Consider the following 19210-nt stretch of genomic DNA (forward strand, 5'->3'; position numbering starts at 1 on the left):
TACAGGTGTGGGCTCGTCTGCCTCTGGGTGTTATAGGACGTGTAAACCTAATTAAGATGATTATTTTGCCTAAGGTTCTGTACGTCCTATGGCACTCCCTAATTTATTTGCCTTTAAGGCATTTCCGATCTCTGGAGTACCTTCTGAAATCTTTTGTCTGGGGCAACAGTAAGCAAAAGCTGCCGTGGAGAAAACTCCAGAACCCCACTAATCTAGGGGGAGTTGGGCTCCCGGACTTCGGTGCCTATTATTTGGCGGCCCAGCTATCCCACTTCTTTCATCTGGCCAATGCTGACAGAGATAGAGCCCTGTGGCTGATGTGCCCGTCTTGGTCTCGCCCCTCCCACGACCCTCTGAGTGCTTTGCTTTGTGGTTCGGTGGGGACGCCTGGGGATCGCCGCTGTCTGTTTCAGTATTGTCGGATTTGGGAGGTTGTCTCGGCTCGGCTGGACCTTCCTGTCCATCATGGTTTCACACCCCTGTGGCACAACTCCTCCCTGCCTGAGTTTATGTCTGTCCCCGACTCGCATGTGTGGAGCTCCCGGGGGATCCATCTGCTCCACCACATACTTGCTCACACTGCTCTCAAATCGTTTGAACAGTTGCAGGCCGACTTCGGCGTTCCAACCCACATGTACTTTAGATATCTACAACTCAGTCACGCGTTTAGAACACAGTTCAGGGATTCCTCCCCGCAGACTGACCCAATAGATGTGTTTGAGGTAATTACGGGACAGAACCCTAAACAGTTGACCTCCCTGTTTTACACTATTCTCCATCTCCCTCCCTCAACCAAGCTGGCATATGCCTTGAAGGGACCCTGGGAGGGGGATGTGGGCGCCCTGGAGGATGAGGAATGGGAGGAGGCTTTAGATGCCCCCAAACTGGTTTCTCCCAGGCTCTCTGATCGTTTGACTCAACTGTACATCCTTCATCGCTCCTACCTTACCCCTCTCAGACTCGCTAGATTTGGGAGAGATCAAAATCCCTTGTGCCCTATGTGCTCTTTGCACTCCGGCACATTTTTCCACCTTATCTGGCAGTGTCCCTTGATTCAGGGATACTGGAGACAGGTAATACAGTTCCTACATGATGACATGGAGTCCCCTCTGACTCTCTGCCCTAAATTTTGCTTGCTGGGTATTTTCCCGGACGGGGATTTGGACAAACCCACTACGACCTTTCTTCATGAGACTATTTATCGCCAGGAAGTGTGTTGCCAAGCAGTGGATGCGTACTACACCGCCCACCCTCTGCTCCTGGAAACTGGAGGTCAATAATGTCCTGCCTTATAAACGCCTGGTCTACGTCAATAGGGGATGCCCTACAAAATTTAACAAAATTTGGGACAGGTGGACGCGGGAGCCCTCAGCGGGATAATTTGGCGCACTGGACTCGGTGTGGTGGGGTTGGCCGCTCCGGACTGCCTCTCTGGTTAGGCTTGTCCTTGCATTGTGCCGGTGCACCTTGCAGTGTGTGTCCCCCTCCCCTCCACGCCTGTTATTTCCCTTGTTTGTGCCAGGCCAATACTAGTTATGTTCTAAGTTATGTCTTATTCTTTTTTTATTTGCCTACTGTAGGAGTATGTTTATTTTCAAAACAATGTGCATATCTATACTTGCTATATGTTGCGCCTTTCTTGTTTTTTCAATAAAGTTACCTTTTTCTAACCGAAAAAAAAAAAAATAAAGTGTGGGCCGAAGCCAAATTTGCGAAGGCATTGCCAAAGGTACAGCTACTCGACTGAATCGAAAGGTTTCGAAGCGCCCAATGTCACCACGACCCTTGTGCCCGTACAATCGTGGGTGGCCTGAAGGTTCACGAACAAACGCCTAGTGTTGAAAGCTGTGTTTTTGGCTGGCATGAAGCCCGTTTGATTAGGGTGTATGAGGGAGAGGATCACTTTATTGAGCTTTAAGGCAAGTACCTTAACAAGGATTTTGATATTGCTTTGAAGCAAAGAAATAGGCCTGTAGGATTCTGGGTATTGCAGATCCTTGCCGGGTTTGGGAAGTAAGATGATCAGTGCCTCCCGCATCGAGGCAGGCAATGAACCTGCGTCGAATGCCGCCTCATACACCGCGAGCAAGCGAGGAACCAGAGTCGCAGAGAAATGTAAATGGGGGAAATATATTTAAAGGATAGAGCCACTTTAGTACTAATCCATTAATGCACCAACATCCCTATATAATATGCAAACAAGACCAAGTATGAAGTATCATGGGACTTTTAGGGTGCGTTTCTTATTTCATTGAGATAATGATTATCATAACACGGATTATCGTTCAAAAAGGGAAATTTTATTTTCCAAAAAACTTTTATTAAATAAATGTTAAAATGCATATGAAAAAACACACATGGAGCATACAAAATGCATGCCTTTCCAACAGGTGAAGTGTGAGGCATGATTTCTCGAAACGCTAAATTATTTTGACCGGTTTTCGCCAAAAAGCAGGCTTCCTCAGAAAATTTTAGCGCAAAACAATGACTCTTCTATCAAATACAAAAAATATGTGTAAAATACATGGAGTAAGCAAAACAACAAATACAGAGTAATTAGCATTATGAACAGCAAACTATACTTTTATATTCATGCTATATGGAAAAATCCCCTTGCATAGACACCCAGGAGAAAAACTTGATCCAAACCTGCAGATGGAGCAATTTTGGAGAAACGGTCTGGATAGGACATGCTCTACCTTTACCTCTGTATGAATAACAGGTACTGTACATCCCTTTATGGGGGAGTGATGACTTTTGATCATTACTTCGGTTTTCTTTTGGTTACTACCAGTGGTGGGATTCAAAAATTTTAGTAACCAGTTCCGACTTTCCCAGCAGAATGACCAGCGTGCCCCCTTTCAATGCACAGTGACCAGCGTTCCCCCTTTCAATGCACAGTGACCAGCGTGCCCCCTTTCAATGCACAGTGACCAGCGTTCCCCCTTTCAATGCAGAGAGACCAGCGTGCCCCCTTTCAATGCACAGTGACCAGCGTGCCCCCTTTCAATGCACAGTGACCAGCGTGCCCCCTTTCAATGCACAGTGACCAGCGTGCCCCCTTTCAATGCACAGTGACCAGTGTACATGCCCCCTTTAATGCACAGTGACCAGCGTGCCCCCCTTTCAATGCACAGTGACCAGCGTGCCCCCCTTTCAATGCACAGTGACCAGCGTGCCCCCCTTTCAATGCACAGTGACCAGCGTGCCCCCTTTCAATGCACAGTGACCAGCGCTGCGTGCCCCCCTTTCAATGCACAGTGACCAGCGCTGCGTGCCCCCCTTTCAATGCACAGTGACCAGCGTGCCCCCCTTTCAATGCAGAGACCAGCGTGCCCCCCTTTCAATGCACAGTGACCACAGCATTGCCCCCAATGATTGCAGAGTGCCAGCCACAGCATTGCCCCCAATGATTGCAGAGTGCCAGCCACAGCATTGCCCCCAATGATTGCAGAGTGCCAGCCACAACATTGCCCCTAATGATTGCAGAGTGCCAGCCACAACATTGCCCCCAATGATTGCAGAGTGCCAGCCACAGCATTGCCCCCAATGATTGCAGAGTGCCAGCCACAACATTGCCCCCAATTGCAGAGTGCCAGCCACAACATTGCCCCCTAATTGCAGAGTGCCAGCCACAACATTGCCCCCAATTGCAGAGCGCCAGCCACAACATTGCCCCCAATTGCAGAGCGCCAGCCACAACATTGCCCCCAATTGCAGAGCGCCAGCCACAACATTGCCCCCAATTGCAGAGTGCCAGCCACAACATTGCCCCCAATTGCAGAGTGCCAGCGATCCCCCCCCCCCCCCCCCCCCGCGAGACCCATGCACTTACCTCACGGACGGTCTCGCAGTCGGCTCCCCGCGTCTCCGAGTCCTCCCGCGGAGCCTCCTTCTCGTTCAACGGCACGGTGTTTGCCTTTCGGCCAATCAGGAAGCGGGAGGACCCGCTCCCTGATTGGCCAGGAGGAGGATCATGTGACAATAGCGAATTCTCATTCGCTATTGTCACAGAATGGGCGGGCCGTGGCGCCACGTCTGCCCGAGCGCGGGACATTCAATTGTCCTGCGCGTCCTCAGACACGCAGAGGGATTCAGCCGGTTCTGCGAACTTGCAGAATGTTAGCAACCGGTTCTATGGAACCGGTGCGAACCGGCTGAATCCCACCACTGGTTACTACCTTTACTGCAGTACCTAATTAGATCTTTCTAATATTTTTTAGGTGGACTTTGTCTACTTTGACTATTCCATCCCCTTACTGATAGGGGGTGTTTGGGACAACTATCTTGCCCATTTGGGAAGTGGCCGCATTCATTTGGGGCTATGTTTAGCTATTCTTATTTTAAATATTTTTAATGGCATACAACATCTGAGTACAATATATGCAACCGTTGAATTCCCCCTGATGGTCTTGGAGATTAAAGGATCCCTGTGATCACCGTGGGATTGTGTATAAACCCTTATGAAAACATAATTTTGCCTATTAATCTTCTTTACCTTCACTTGCCCTTTCTGTAAGTAATTGCTGGTATATATTAAAACGATTGTAACTATTGGTATACACTTTCAACCACGAGTGGTTTAATCAAGTCCCTTGTGTTTTCACTAGGAGCTTGCTAGCCCCTTTTTTTCTCCCTCTTGGAATACTTCCCTCTGCGGGAGAAGATTAGTGGCTACACCTGAGTTGCTGCTGGACGTTCATGTGTGAGGCCCACTTACAACATCGTTTCTCCATAATTGCTCCATTTGCAGAATTGGATCAAGTTTTTCTCCTGGGTGTCTATAGGAGGGGATTTTTCCATATAGCATGAATATAAAAGTATACAGTTTGCTGTTCATAATGCTAATTACTCTGTATTTGTTGTCTTGCTTACTCCATGTATTTGACACATATTTTTTGTATTTGATAGAAGAGTCATTGTCTTGCGCTAAAATTTTCTGAGGAAGCCTGCTTTTTGGCAAAACCGGTTAAAATAATTTAGCGTGTCGAGAAATCATGCCTCACACATCGCCTGTTAGAAAGGCATGAATTTTGTATGCTCCATGTGTGTTTTTTCATATGCATTTTAACATTTATTTAATAAAAGTTTTTTGGAAAATAAAATTTCCCTTTTTAAACCATAATCTGTGTTATGATAATCATTATTATCTCAATGAAATAAGAAACGCACCCTAAAAGTCCCATGATACTTCATAGCTGGTCTTGTTTGCAGAGAAATGTAAATAAAACTCGATTGGTAGGCCATCAGAGCCAGGAGCCTTGGCCCTTGCAAAACATGAGATCGCAGTAGCTATCTCATCAGCTGTAATAGGGGCCTCGAGCGCCTCGACCTGGGCGATGGTTAGCGTGGGAAACTCTAGGGTATTCAGCAACCTGGCAAGATTAGATGGGTCATAATCTACCTTAGAGGAGTAAACCTCACCAAAGTAGGAGGCGAACAACTCTGCCACGGCCGCCGGATTCCATGAGTCCAACACCGATTGGTGGAGCGTGATTACCACAGGGGGTCTAGCAGCCATATGTGCCAAATACGCTAACAATTTACCCGCCTGTTCCCTGTGTTCAAACACCCGTTGTCTGTTGAAAAATAACTTAAGATTCGTCTGTTCCTGGCAAAGTTGGTCCAGGGGCCCTAGTTTGAAGGCGAAGTTGAGCGAGTAAGTCAGCCGAGGGAGATTGGGCATATCCGGCTTCTAGGTCAGCTAGCCGTCGTTCGGCATGCTGCACATCAACCCTCGACGCCCTCTTGTGCCTGGCTATACGCGAGAACAGGAGCAGTTGGGCATGTCCCTTAAAGGTTTCCCACACATCCAAGGGGGAGGCAGTGTCAGTGTTAGTGCTAAAGAAGAAGTCCCATTCAGCAGTCAACAAGTCAATATCAGGAACGGTCTTAAGCCAGAAGGGGTTCAGACGCCAATGTCTCTGAGGGGGGTCAGTAAACGGGGATAAATCTAACATGTATGGGGCGTGATCCGAAAGTAGTCGCGGTCCAAAACGGGCGACACAGAGTCTGGGCAGGAGGGCCTGGGAGATCCAAATGGGGTCTATCTTGGACATAGTGGAATAAGTGGCCAAAAAGCAAGAATATGCTCTAGTGAGGGGATGCAGGCTCCTCCAGGAGTCCAGGAGTTGGAAACTACTAAGCCGTCTATGAAATCTGGTAGCCCTATCCAGGTAGGACGGGGAGTCCCAAGAGCCCGTCCTATACGGGTATGGGTTGGAAACCTTATTAAAGTCCCCCATCCAAACAGCAGGGACAGAGGGGAACCTAGACATAAAAGCCATTCCCTCAGTCGGAAGCACGGCACTATAAGGGGGGGGACATACCAGGCAAGCAAGAAGATAGCGTGCCCGCTTATCTTATCAGACACAAAAACATACCTACCCTGTGGATCCGTCACCACCTCATGAACAGCAAAGGCCACAGATCGGGATATGAGCGTCACACCCCTAGAATAGGAGGAATGTGAAGCGTGGAAAGACCACCCCACCGAAGGACGGCGGAGGGCACCTAACATAGTGCCCTCAGCATGCTTTTCCACTAGGGCAATAATATCCACCCTCTGCTCTTTTAGGTAGGACAATATAACAGTTCGTTTGACTTTATCCCGGAGGCCATGCGCGTTCCAGGTAAGAAAGGTTAACCTCGCCATAACGTCTGAACAGGAGCAATTAGTGGTTTAGGATATACACGGAGCCCCAGGATAGGCATGGCCCACACCTGCAGCTCAGAGCCCAGGAAATAGTACCACGTCAAGTTAGCAACATAAGACATGACAGGGATAGTATATGCAGTAACAAAATAGACCGTACAAAACTCAAAAACATAAAACCCAACCCCCCTCCCAGCACACACCCCAATTCGTGTGGGCATTAGACCCAAAACCAGGTACAAAAAACAAAAGCAGCAAGGATAACAGCATGAGCAAGCAGCTGTGGGGAGCCCCGCAGAAAGGCAGAGCCCCCCAGGCGGACAACAATGCCGTAAGATCAGGGGGGGGGGGGGGGACAATCTCCGAAGAGAAGTCCCAGGGTCGGGACATGGTAGTGAACAGACTTCCGTGGAATAGAACACAGTTCTTTCTGTGGGCAGAGAGGCCTCCCAGGCCAGAAGGCAAGGGATCGTTCCAGGATAATGTATAAGCAACCTTCAGGCGAGGTATTGTATAAGGTAGGACAGTGGTCAGTCATGTAGGGGGGGGGGGGGGGGGGGAGGATGGATACAGGGGGGGGAGCAGAAGGGGAATCCGAACCCCACAGGTAGTGTCAACAGAATACATCAGGACTGTGAATAGGAGACCGGTGCAAAGGGGAAGCACGAGGTGGGGTGCCTCAGTTCTAAGAAAAGGAGATCGAGCATGCATAACGGGTGATCCCCATCATGGACGTATGCAATAATCCGAGATGACAGGAATGGTTGCACAGGAGACAGTCAGGGCCCATTTGTACACATATTCCAGCCAAGGGGTGATGTATAACACAAATGGCATAGTGGGTACTCACGGCAGGCGATCCAGCCAGGCCGCTGCAGCGTCCGGGTCCTCAAAGAAATGGACTCTGTCCTCACCAGTCACGCGCAGCCTGGCCAGGTACAGCATAGAGTATTTGATGTTGCGGGTCCTAAGGCGCCTCCTGACATCCCAAAAATGGCTGCGCTGTTTCTGGACCTCAGCGGAGAAATCCGGGAAGGCCAGGATGTGGTGATTGTCCAGAGGGATATTACCCCGTTTTCTGGAGAGACGGAGAACCGCATCCCTGTCCCTAAAGTTCAGGAACCATGCAATAAAGACCCTAGGGGGGCCACCCAGAGGGGGTTTCTTAGCAGGCATGCGGTGCACCCGTTCAACCCACAAAGGCCTGAGAGAAGGCCTCTCTTGCCATCTGCCATAGGATTTGACCAGGAGATCCTCCAGAAATGTAGCAGGGGAAGTCCACTCCGTGTCCTCCGGTAATCCAATAAAGCGGATATTATTGCGTCGGGCCCTGTTCTCGAGGTCATCTTGCTTATGTAGCAGATATTGGATGTCCCTTGAGGCCTGTTCCACCGCATTCTGGATTGGGGGTAGGTCATCCTCCACCCTGGATATGCGGCCCTCTGTCACCCTCCCTCGCAGTTTCTGGAAGTCCTGGCGCAGCAGGGAGATATCGATTTTGATCTCCTCTATTTTGGTGGCCAGGGACGCCTTACAGTCCGTGATTGCAGCAAGGATGGCTGCCTGATCAACCCCCGATGCGGCCGCGTCGGGAGCGGAAGGTGGCGGTCCGCCATCTTGGGCCTGCATGCACCCCTCTAGGCGCCTGAATTTGTCCAGCTTTGCCGCTGCCTCGGACGGTCGCTTCGGCGGAGACATGGCCGGGTAAGTAAGGTGAAGGTATCTGGGGGCGACAGAAGAAGGTATCGCTCGATTGTGCGGGATCAGGATTAAATAGTCGGATGTCGGCCGGGAGAGCTCCCCTCACACACGTCCGCTCACATATAGCTTCAGGCCCAACCAAAAATTATTTTAAAAGAAATTTAAACCACACAAATATATTCAGGACTACTTTTTGATGTAGGAAAACAAAGTTGTTGTATCAAGATTATAAGATTTCTCTTGCTTCCACATAATAAACCAGAACTTTGACCATAAGAAAGCCCTTACAGGAAAAATCGGAAACAAGGAAAATGCTTCCTATTCCATCACATTTTTGTGCAGCCAAAATTTTCTCCCAGTCTTTAGGCTGAAAATCCCCATTATAGACAGATGGCAAGAGAAAGAAGTAGAAGGGTAGGAAGGAATCATTAGACACACTGATATTAAGTCGAAAGAGGAAGCAGGATCTTGAGTTCAGCTAACAAGAAACAGCCCCTTATTTCCCTGCTGCTTCTCTCATTCTGCGCCAAACGCAGTGTGTGCATAAGCTTTAAATGACCTCAAAACCTAAGAATGAAGAGCTACTCGCAGACTCTCACTCTTGCAGAGCAAGGCTGAGTGGCCAAATCTCAAGCTCCTAAAACAGCTGACAACATACATCGATCAGCCAGAACATTATGGCCACTGACAGGTAAAGTGAAGAACAGTGAATATCTTGTGACAACGGCACTTGAAAGCAGGTGGGATATATTAGGCAGCAAGCGAACATGGTTTCCCTGAAGTTGATGTCTTGAAAGAAGAAAAAAAAAAAAATGGGTAAGCTTAGGATTTGAGACTCACAGACAAGGGCCAAATTGTAATGGCTAGATGACTGGGTCAGAGCAATTACAAAAAAAACTGCAGCTCTTGTGGGATGTTCCCGGTTTGATGTGGTCAGAACCGACCAAAAGTCTCAGGAAGGAAAACCAGGGAAGCAGTGACAGGGTCATGGGAGGCCAAAACTCACTGATTTACGTGGGGAGAAAAGCTGGTACGTGTAGTTCCATCCAGTAGAAGAGCTACTGTAGCTCAAATTGCTGAAAAAGTGATACTAAACACACACGGTTTAATTTACACATGTCTCTTCTATTTCTGTATATAGAACATGAAACTAATTTTGTTTTATTTTTTTTTAATGAAAAAAAAAAAATACTAAGTACTAACTTTTTCCTAATCGATATACAGCTGTCACATGACCCAGATCATTCCCAGCCTGCAGGGAAACATAAGCAGGAGGAGCTTCTAGTCCTCTGCTACTGGTCACTTGTTCAAAATAAATAAAAAACACAGCCCTTGTAATAGCCCATTCACACTGCCGCGACAGGATTTTGTGGGGCGACCTGTGAAGTCGCGGTGCACAGCGTGCACCGTGACCTCGGCGCGACTTGCACGGACTTTATATAATTGAAGTCAATTCAAGTCGCCTCCAGGTCGCCCCAAAGTAGTACAGGACCCTTTTTCTAAGTCGGAGCGACTTGTGTTGCTCCCATTAGAACGGGTCCTGTACTATTCAATGGCGAGCGACCGACCGCGAATTGTCAGGCGACCAAGTCGCGCTAGTGTGAATGGACCCTTAAACAGAGTAAAAATATCAAATTGTTTTAAATGGTCATTCAAATATATATTTGAAATGAAATCCATTATTTTTGGCAATAACATGGTGCGGGCAGGTTTTTGCCAGTCACAGGCTGGATCACGCCCCTCCAGTGAATTTTGACATCAAATTTCAATCTAGTTTTAATCATAGCCTTTTGATTAAAATGCCATTTTAGCTTTAGTGGTATTTTAGTCATCTGAACTGTTGTAGTCGTATCTTAGTTGACTAGAATCTCCAGTACATTTTAGTGGACTAAAATTGTAATGTATTATTTAAGCATTTCTCTAGAACTGCCAGACTGATTGTATAGTTCTGGAGTAAAAATCTAAAACATTATTTAATGTATTAAAGAGGAAGTAAACTTCCATCTTCAAGTTTTACCTATAGGTATGTCTATATTAAGGCTTACCTATAGGTAGTGTAAATATCTCCTAAACATACACCATTTAGGAGCTATTTACTGAGCTAGCAGCCAGTTATGTCACTGATGCAGGTGCTCTGAAGGAACGGCCACCCATGCCGTTTCTTCAGAGCAGTGTGCCGTGATGTCATCGTGGCATCGCATCGCTGGAACACTTCATTTTCAAGTAAGTTTAACACAATGTGATAGTGTGCAATGCCTTTGCATTGCAGGTAAAAAAAAAAAAGCGCAGCGGTTTACAACCGCTTTAAGGTTTGAACATGCACTTCAGACACAGATTTATCCGTTGTGATATATAAAGTCTTTATACCGTATATACTCGAGTATAAGCCGACCCGAATATAAGCCGAGACCCCTACTTTTGCCACAAAAAAGTGGGAAAACGTATTGACTCGAGTATAAGCCTAGGGTGGGAAATGCTGCAGCTACTGGACCCAACTGGACCACCACGAGACACAAAACAGGGGCTGCGTGCATGGTACAGGAGATGGCGCAGGTCATAGTACAGGCATTGCACAGGTCATGGTAAGGGCATGGCACAGGTGATGGTACAGGCATGGCACAGGTGAAGGTATAGGCATGGCACAGGTCATGGTACATGCATGTTACAGGTCATGGCACAGGTCACAGTACAGGCATGGCACAGGTCACAGTACAGGCATGGCACAGGTCACAGTACAGGCATGGCACAGGTCATGGTATAGGCATAGTACAGGTGATGGTATAGGCATGGCACAGTAAGTACAGGCATGGCACAGTATGTATAGGCATGGCACAGTAGGTATAGGCATGGCACAGTAATTACAGGCATGGCACAGTATGTACAGGCATGGCACAGTATGTATAGGCATGGCACAGTAGGTATAGGCATGGCACAGTAATTACAGGCATGGCACAGGAGATGCAGTGCTGCGGGCATGGTACAGGAGAATGTCCTGTACCATGCCCGCAGCACTGCATGAGGAAATACAGGGGCTGCGGAGGCATCTCACTTACCTGTCGGTGAGGCGCCGTCTTCGATTTAAAAATCGCGCCACCCGGCGCCGCCATACATCACCGCAAATGCGCCACCGATGCTCGGGAAAAGCCGAACACGTTCGGCTATTTCCGGGCATGCGGCACATGCGCAGTGACACGTCGGCGCCGAGCGGCGCCATTTTTAAAAAGACACTCCAGTCAGTGACTCGAGTATAAGCCGAGGGGTGCATTTTCAGCATGAAAAAACATGCTGAAAAACTCGGCTTATACTCGAGTATATACGGTAAATAAAACCAAGTTTCATAAGCAAAAAACTGGATTTTGACTTACTGTTAAATCCTTTTCTCTCAAATTTGACAGACGCAGTTCCTGATGCATATCAGTAGGGTTATACTGCCCCCTACAGGAGTAGGACACTAGACAGAAAAAATGTTCTGGCTATGTCTATGGGCAGTCCGGGAAGGTACACCCTCTCTCTTGCTGCATAGGATGTCAGTTTTGTATCAAAGCAGTGTCAGAGAAGTAACACCAACCCAACTCAAAATAGAGGGGCGGGTACTGCATCCGTCAATGACCTTAAGAGAAATGGATTTTACGGTAAGTCAAAAATCCAGTTTCCTCTTTCATTTACAGACGCAGTTCCTCATGCATATCAGTAGGGACGTCCCAAAGCAGTGCCATAAAATGAGGGGTGGGAACAGCAGAAAAACATAAGTCCCCAAGGCTAAACATAGCCAACCAGGCAACATAGGACTCATCAGAACAGCAAGATGAAGCCCACCTGAAACAAACAGTAAATACCCTCAAGGAAGACCAAAAAGCCCTCCAAACAGCATCCTGCAAAACTTTGTGGTCAAAAGAGTCATCTGCAGATGCCAGCACATCCCCGTTATAAAATTTATAAAATTTGATAAAGGTGTGAACAGACGACCAACCAGGTAGCGCCTTGCAACCTGAAGCACAGATTGGCGAAAAGCCCAGGAAGCGCTAAGCGCCCGAGTAGAATGCGCTGAAACAGGGAAAGGTAAAACCTGACCCTTAAATGAATAAGCCTGCACCACGGTCTGAACCATCTGGAAATAGTCGCAACAGACGCAGGCAGCCCTTTACTTGGGCCATCCGTGAGTACAGAGAGTGAATCTGACTTATGAAAAGACTCAGTAGTCGCCAAGAACACCTTGATTGCCCGAACCACATCCAGATTATGCAGCGCACATTCCTCAGGATGTTTGGGCTTAGGACACAAAGATAGTAATACAATGTCCTCGTTTAAGTGAACACTAGAAACAGCCTTCAGAAGGAAGGACGGATACAGACAAAGTACCACTTTGTCTCTGTGAGCCAACATATAGGGAGAATGACAGGACAATGTCGCCAGTGCCGACACCCTGTGAGGTGATAGCAACCAAAAAGACCACCTTCTGGGATAAGGTAGGCAGGGGAATCTATCGAATACTTTCAAAAGGAGGTTTTTGAAGAACCGACAGCACCAAATCAAGGTCCCAAGGTGGTGATGGAGGTCGCACCGGAGGTACTAAGTGTCACACCCCCTGGATGAAGTTAGGCACTCGGGAACGGGCAGCCAATGGCCTTTGGAAAAAAAATTGCCAAAGCCGAAACCTGGCCCTTGATCGTACTTAAGCAGTGGTGGCTGGTGCTCCATGGGCCAGGGGGGGGGGGGGGGCAGCAGACAAACTGCACCATGCTCTGCGCCCCGAGCCCACCCTTTCCCACCCTTTTTTTTAGCCTGTGAGAGCCTCTGGCTCTAATCACATGGTTAAAAAAAAAAGCCCCATTGAACTCCATGCGTCCGGCGCCCGCATGTAGATTAGGGGGCCGGACGCATGGATGGTGGGGCGGTGCCCCTGCGCCCCCATATGTCAAACCACCACTGTATTCAAGGCCAACTTTTGATCAACTCCCCATTGAAGGAAAGTCCAGACCTGGACTACCGAGTAAGAGCGAGGGGGAGCCCAAGAGACTAACACCATGCAATATACGACTTTCACGTACGATGATAAATCTTCCCAGAAGTCGCTCTTCCCACTTTAAGCAGAGTGGGAATCACTGAAGCAGACAATCAACTGTCCTTCAGCACCTGGCTTTCAACAGCCAAGTCATCAAAGCCAGCGACCGTAAAGCAGGATTGAAGATTGGCACTTGAGACAGCAGATCCTCCCTGGGAGGAAGTCTCCAAGGAGCGTCTGCCACTAGCCTGACAAGGTCGGCGTACAAAGCTCAGCAAGGCCAGACTGGAGCCACAAGAATGACAGGAATCCCTTCTGCCTTGATCCTGCGAAGAAGTCTTGGCAGCAACTTGAGATGAGGAAAGGCAGACAGCAGCTGATACGGACCCCATAGTGCCACCAGTGCATCTGTCAAAGGGTCCCAGCAGCAGTCCACAAACCTCTGCACTATCCTGTTGATTAGACGCCAACAGATCCACATCTGGAGTGCCCCAACAAAGGCAGAACTACTGGAACACCTCCGGATGTAGGGACCATTCCCCTGCATCCAAGGCCTGTAGACTGAGATAATCCGCCTGCCAAATTTCCCCACCTGGAATGTGAACATCGGAGACAGTCGAAACAAGGTGCTCTGCACAATGATGAATGCCTGTCACTTCCAAGGCTGCAAGGACACTTTTGGTACCCCCTTGGTGAATGACATAAGCCATAGCCGTGGCATAGTCCGATTGAATGCGCACTGGACAACCTGCAGGTGCCCGGTCCAGTGGACTAAGCAAAGCCAGATCGCTCTCAGCTCCAGGACATTGATCAGTAACCGAGATTCCTTCAGGGACCATACTCCCTGAGCAGAGAACCTGCTGAGGACTTCTCCCCACCCCGACAGGCTTGCATCCATGGTGACAATTGTCCAGTATAAGGGGAGGAAGGATTTTAATGCTTGGGCATTGGGGACTGAAGCCACCAGATTAGGGACTCCCTGGTCACCTGCTCAGCTGGATCCGAATGTCCAGAGAGTTTGGATTCTTGTTCCATTTGAGAAGGATTTCCTTCTGGGGGATCCTCGTGAGGATTGAGCGGAAGGGACCGCCTCGAAAGACGACACCATCAGTCCCAGAACTCGCATGCAGGTTCGAAGGGACAACCATGTGCTGGACAGCAACAGCTGAACCGCAGTCTGAAGTTTCATGAGTTTTTCCGGAGGGAGAAACACCCTGGCTGAGGACGAGTCCAAAGTCAGGCCCAGATAGTCCAGTCTCATGGAAGGGACCAGGGACGACTTCTGAAGGTTCAGAATCCACCCAAACTCCTCCAGAGTTCTCATGGTGATTTCCAAATTTGTTGTCCGCACCGTAGGGGACTCCGCACGGAGAAGCAGATCGTTCAGGTAACCCAGGACTGATATCCCCTGCTGTCGCAACTGCGCCAGGACCAGAGCCAAAACCTTTGTGAAGACCCGGGGAGCAGAGGCGAGGCCAAATGGCAACGCCACAAACTGATAGTGATCCTCTCCCATGGCAAAATGGAGAACCCATTGGTGTCCTGCACATAACGGGGTGTGAAGGTAGGCATCTTTGATGTCTATGGAGGCCAGGAATCCCCCTGATGTAGGGAAGCCACCATTATGCGAACCGATACCATCTTGAATTTTTGATTTGCACGGAACCATCCAGGGCCATTAGGTCCAGCCTTGTTGAACCAGATCCTGCACTGCCCCATAGAGTGCCAGCAAGTGATTCCTTACCCTTGTTAGCCTGTGGAAGAAAAGTACTCTTCCCCCCTGAGAGACCCTTATATAATGTCATCTAGGGCAGCGCCAAACAGGCGATTCCCTTGAAAAGGGAGATCCGTTAAGGCCTTCTTAGAAGTTTGATCCGCAGACCAACACTTCAACCAATGTATACGCCGGATATCCACTGCCGAAACCGACAGGTGACCCAATAAAGGAGCCGTGTCTAGCGCGGCATCACAAACAAATTGCAGCCCCTGCACCAGCTAGTCCAACAGCTCCCCCAAGGCAGGAGGAACCTGCTCCCTCACCAAGTCACGGCGTGGGAACTCCGCCCATCAGTCAGAGTCTGCGTGACAAGGGCAATCATAAACACTGTTCCCAGTGCAGACCCCGCCTGGGCCACAGATCATGGGCCACAGCCTCCGCCTTACTATCCCTCAGGTCTGTAAAGGACGGGGATTCCTCCACTGGAATAACGGTAGCCTTATTCAGTCTGGAGACCGGTGGGTACACCTTAGGTGGTACAGTCCACTTCTTTACCAGAGACTCCTCAAAAGGTGACGTCTAGCAAGCCGCTTAGACACCCCAGGGGAATGTCTCGAACAGTCCCATTCTTTACGAGTATGCTAGCAAAATAAGCTGGGAAAAATCTTTTCTGCTCCGGATGGCACCCCAGGCGCAGCCGCATCCTCCAAAATTTCAGGGTGTCCCAGCAAGGAATCCACCGCAAAATAGCTGAAACGGGGTGTATCAAGATGGCCACCGATCACTGTAGCACACATGGCTACAAGGAAATGGTGGCCCCGCTTGGCAAGCGGAGCGACCGAGGCAATGGATCAGCAGGTAGGCCCTGGAAGTACAGACTGAGCCCCCCCCCCCCCGCACGATTGCTCGCCGCCACTGAAGCACCCCCCCACCCCCTATGCGGCCTGAGAACGTGGTCCCAGCCGGGGGAGTAGGCCCAAACAGTCCCCCGTTTGGAGGGGGGGGTAGAAGAGGGGATGCACAACAGGACAGAGGCGAACACAGGATTGTGAGGATCCGACCATCCTAGGGAGAAGCCCGGGTCCACCCCACAATCCGCCAGGGGGAAAAAGGGGGGAACATTTACTCACCATACCAGAAACACAGGCGGGCACCACCTCCTGACAGGACCCCCTTCCGCCAAAGTGGGGGGCTGTCAGCCAAATAAGAATGCTGCGACTCAGGCCTAGGCCCCGTCATGTGCAACCTGGCGAGACGTTTAACTCGCGGTGCCAGTCCCCGTCCAGTGGGACTATGTCGCGGCCGACCCAGCGCAGAGCTAAGGTCTGAGCACACGCTCATTGGACGGCTGGGGTGACCATTGGATCTATACATCTAGCCCGTCGCCCAGATCTGGCATAGTTGCTTGTAGATCTCACAGGAAAAAATCTGGAGAAAGCTAACTAACTAAAAAAAAAACTTTGCCAGGACCAGAGATCCCAGCAGGGAACTAGGTCCTTACTCCTGACTAGACAGATTAAAACCGACATCCTATGCAGGAAGAGAGAGGGTGTACCCTCCGGGACTGCCCATAGGCGTAGCCAGAACTTTTTTTCGGTCTAGTTTCCTACTCCTGTAGGGGGCAGTATAACCCTACTGATATGCATCAGGAACTGCGTCCGTCAATGAACGATAGAGAAATATTGCTTTTTGACAAATAGAAGTGCAACTTTAAAATAAACCCTGTAAACTATTAGCTGTAATGTCATTGCACAGATTACCTGAATATAGTACCAACAATAAATATTAAAAAAAAAAAAAAAAAATAGGAAAAGCCTTAATTTTTTTTCCCTTCAGCAGCTTAGTAGATGCCCCCCAAATCTTATGTGGTAGTGCAGTGTTAATTTTGACTTTAAATTACCAATTTACTTTTAGTCTTCTTACCAAAATGCTATTTTAGTTGTAGTCGAATTTTAGTCATCTATATTATTTTCGCTGTATTTTAGTTGATTAAAAAAAGTGGTAATTTAGTAGTCAAAAAAATTTGTGTCGATGAAATACTGCGCCCCCTCCAGCCTGTATCTTAGAACAACAGGGAGGTGAAGCAGCCATCAATCTACATGTAATATTCCCCCCCCCCCCATTGTGTTTAGCAGTTCAGAGGGCATGGAGGAGGAGGGAGTAGGAGGGGCTGTCATTTACCACTGTGTATACGCCCACACGTGTGACTCTCTAATCACATGGGCTGCTGGGATGTGATCGGTAGATAAATAATCAGCATAGAAAACTCAATGAGAACTGAGCATGTGCAGAGCTGCTAACACTGGTCTACAAAATCCCTAGCTGCATTAAATATTGTGAAAAGAGAATCTCAAACCTTCTGCTAAATTTACTGAATTATAAAATACATTGAGCATTCAGCAGTGAAATAATGTCTGTTTAATGCAATATGAAATGTCATACACAAAAGTTACCTTCTCCTTTTTCTTCTGAAAAGCCCTCGATATTTAATTCAAGTTTTTCATCTGTTGGATCATCTTTAAAAAAGAAAAAAGGGTATATGCATATCAGAGCTGCCAACACTGGTCTGCAAAATCCCTAGCTGCATTATGATAAGTATGAACAGCATGTAATACGCCATTTGATAGTTTTTTTTATGATGTGGGTTTTGTGACACAAACCACTTCCGGACCACCCTCCGCAGCTTTACGTCGCTACTTTGACGTTAAATATCGGGGGTAGCAGATAGCTGCCATAACCCAGGTATTTTTTTACAGGGTGGGCGGTCCTCTTTCACATAAAAGTGGTCCCAGTGGCCGATTCGCCATGACATCACTTTTATGGGCGGCGGGAGAGGTGCCCCTGCCCCCCCCCCCCCCCAGCTTCCTAGTAGTTTTCCCCACTTGCCAGAGCCATCGGTAGTGGGAAAAATGACCCCGTCCTTTCCCCTCCTAGGCAGGAAGTCAAGTTAGGGCAAGCTGGCGCCCCACTCGACACTATGGCCTTGGAGGAATGGAATGGAGCGCCGTCATATGGCCTTATAGGGCCCATTTTTTTTTCAAGATTTTTTTTTTTGCTTTTAAGCGTAGATGCGAGATCTGCGGTCTTTTTGAACCCAGATCTCACATTAAAGAGGACCTATCCTGCTTATTTCTATTACAAGGGATTTTTACATTCCTTGTAATAGGAATAAAAGTGATCAAAATTTATTTTATTTTTTTTTTTTTAAAAAGGGACAGTGTAAAATTAAAAAAAGTAAAATAAATAAGAAAAAATAAATAAAGTGCCCGTCCCTCTGAGCTTGTGCTCAGAAGCGAACGTATGCGCACGTCACGCCCACATATGTAAACGGTGTTCAAACTTCACATGTGAGGAATCGCCGCGATCGTTGTAGTGAGAGCATTAATGCTAGCCCTAGACCTCCTCTAACTCTAAACTAGTAACCTGTAGAAAATGTTAAAGTGTCGCCTATGGATATTTTTAAGTACCAATGTTTGTCACCATTCCACGAGCGTGCACAATTTTGAAGCATGACATGTTGGGTATTTATTTACTCGGCGTAACATTCGTTTTCACATTATAGAAACAACTTGGGCTAACTTTACGGATTTTTTAATTTGCGCAAACACAGTGTCACAAAGTATTGCAATGATCTCCATTTTATTCTCTAGAGTCTCTTGTGTACTTTAGACTGGGATTATCTGAATATTGAAACACCCCAACCACTAGGGTGGATCTCGTCTGTAATTCATTACAGTTGTGCATGATATTAGTTGCTAGATCACAACATAGGCTATAGAGGAATACAAATCATTTGGCAGATAATTCAGTTCCTGCTTATGCGCATAAGTTACTTTTAATATCAGAGCAGCAAAAAGTTCAGTCAGTCATTTTCTGATTTTCAACTAAGGATCAAAGCCAGCAAGTTTTATCACCCATTGAAATCTTATAACTCTTGGTGTCTCTATTATAGCAAGATCTACCTACTAGAATGCCTTGCATAAAATATTACGTTTAATCAATTTTTATTGTTGATTTCTTGTACAAAAGAATAAGAACAACTTATCCAATCAACATAGACCAGAACGACACATCCACGTTCAGAAACAGAGACCAAATGTACAATATCCTGTATATCCCCTCAGGACCTGTATAC

The 19210-nt window shown here is 47.9% G+C and overlaps 1 protein-coding gene and 1 long non-coding RNA gene across 5 annotated transcripts in view; one reads left to right on the forward strand and one right to left on the reverse strand.

Moving 5' to 3' along the window:
• The window catches only part of TRMT1L (tRNA methyltransferase 1L), a 313438-nt gene that overhangs the window by 267838 nt on the left and 26390 nt on the right, over positions 1 to 19210 (reverse strand). For 3 of the 4 annotated variants that reach the window (XM_082272088.1, XM_082272087.1, XM_082272090.1), the window contains exon 3: positions 17529 to 17591. The exons of the other annotated variant lie outside the window; for it this stretch is intronic. In XM_082272088.1, coding sequence (XP_082128214.1) covers positions 17529 to 17591 — 63 coding nt within the window. The remainder of the gene's footprint in view (positions 1 to 17528; positions 17592 to 19210) is intronic. 4 annotated transcript variants of the gene reach the window in all.
• LOC309566786 overlaps positions 10727 to 19210 on the forward strand; it is a 1174540-nt gene continuing 1166056 nt past the window's right edge. Inside the window, exon 1 of the long non-coding RNA XR_014225899.1 lies at positions 10727 to 10909. This is a non-coding gene — a long non-coding RNA (uncharacterized lncRNA). The remainder of the gene's footprint in view (positions 10910 to 19210) is intronic.

Source organism: Pelophylax lessonae, assembly GCF_965119305.1.
Source record: "Pelophylax lessonae genome assembly, chromosome: 11".
NCBI classification, from domain to species: Eukaryota; Metazoa; Chordata; class Amphibia; order Anura; family Ranidae; genus Pelophylax; species Pelophylax lessonae.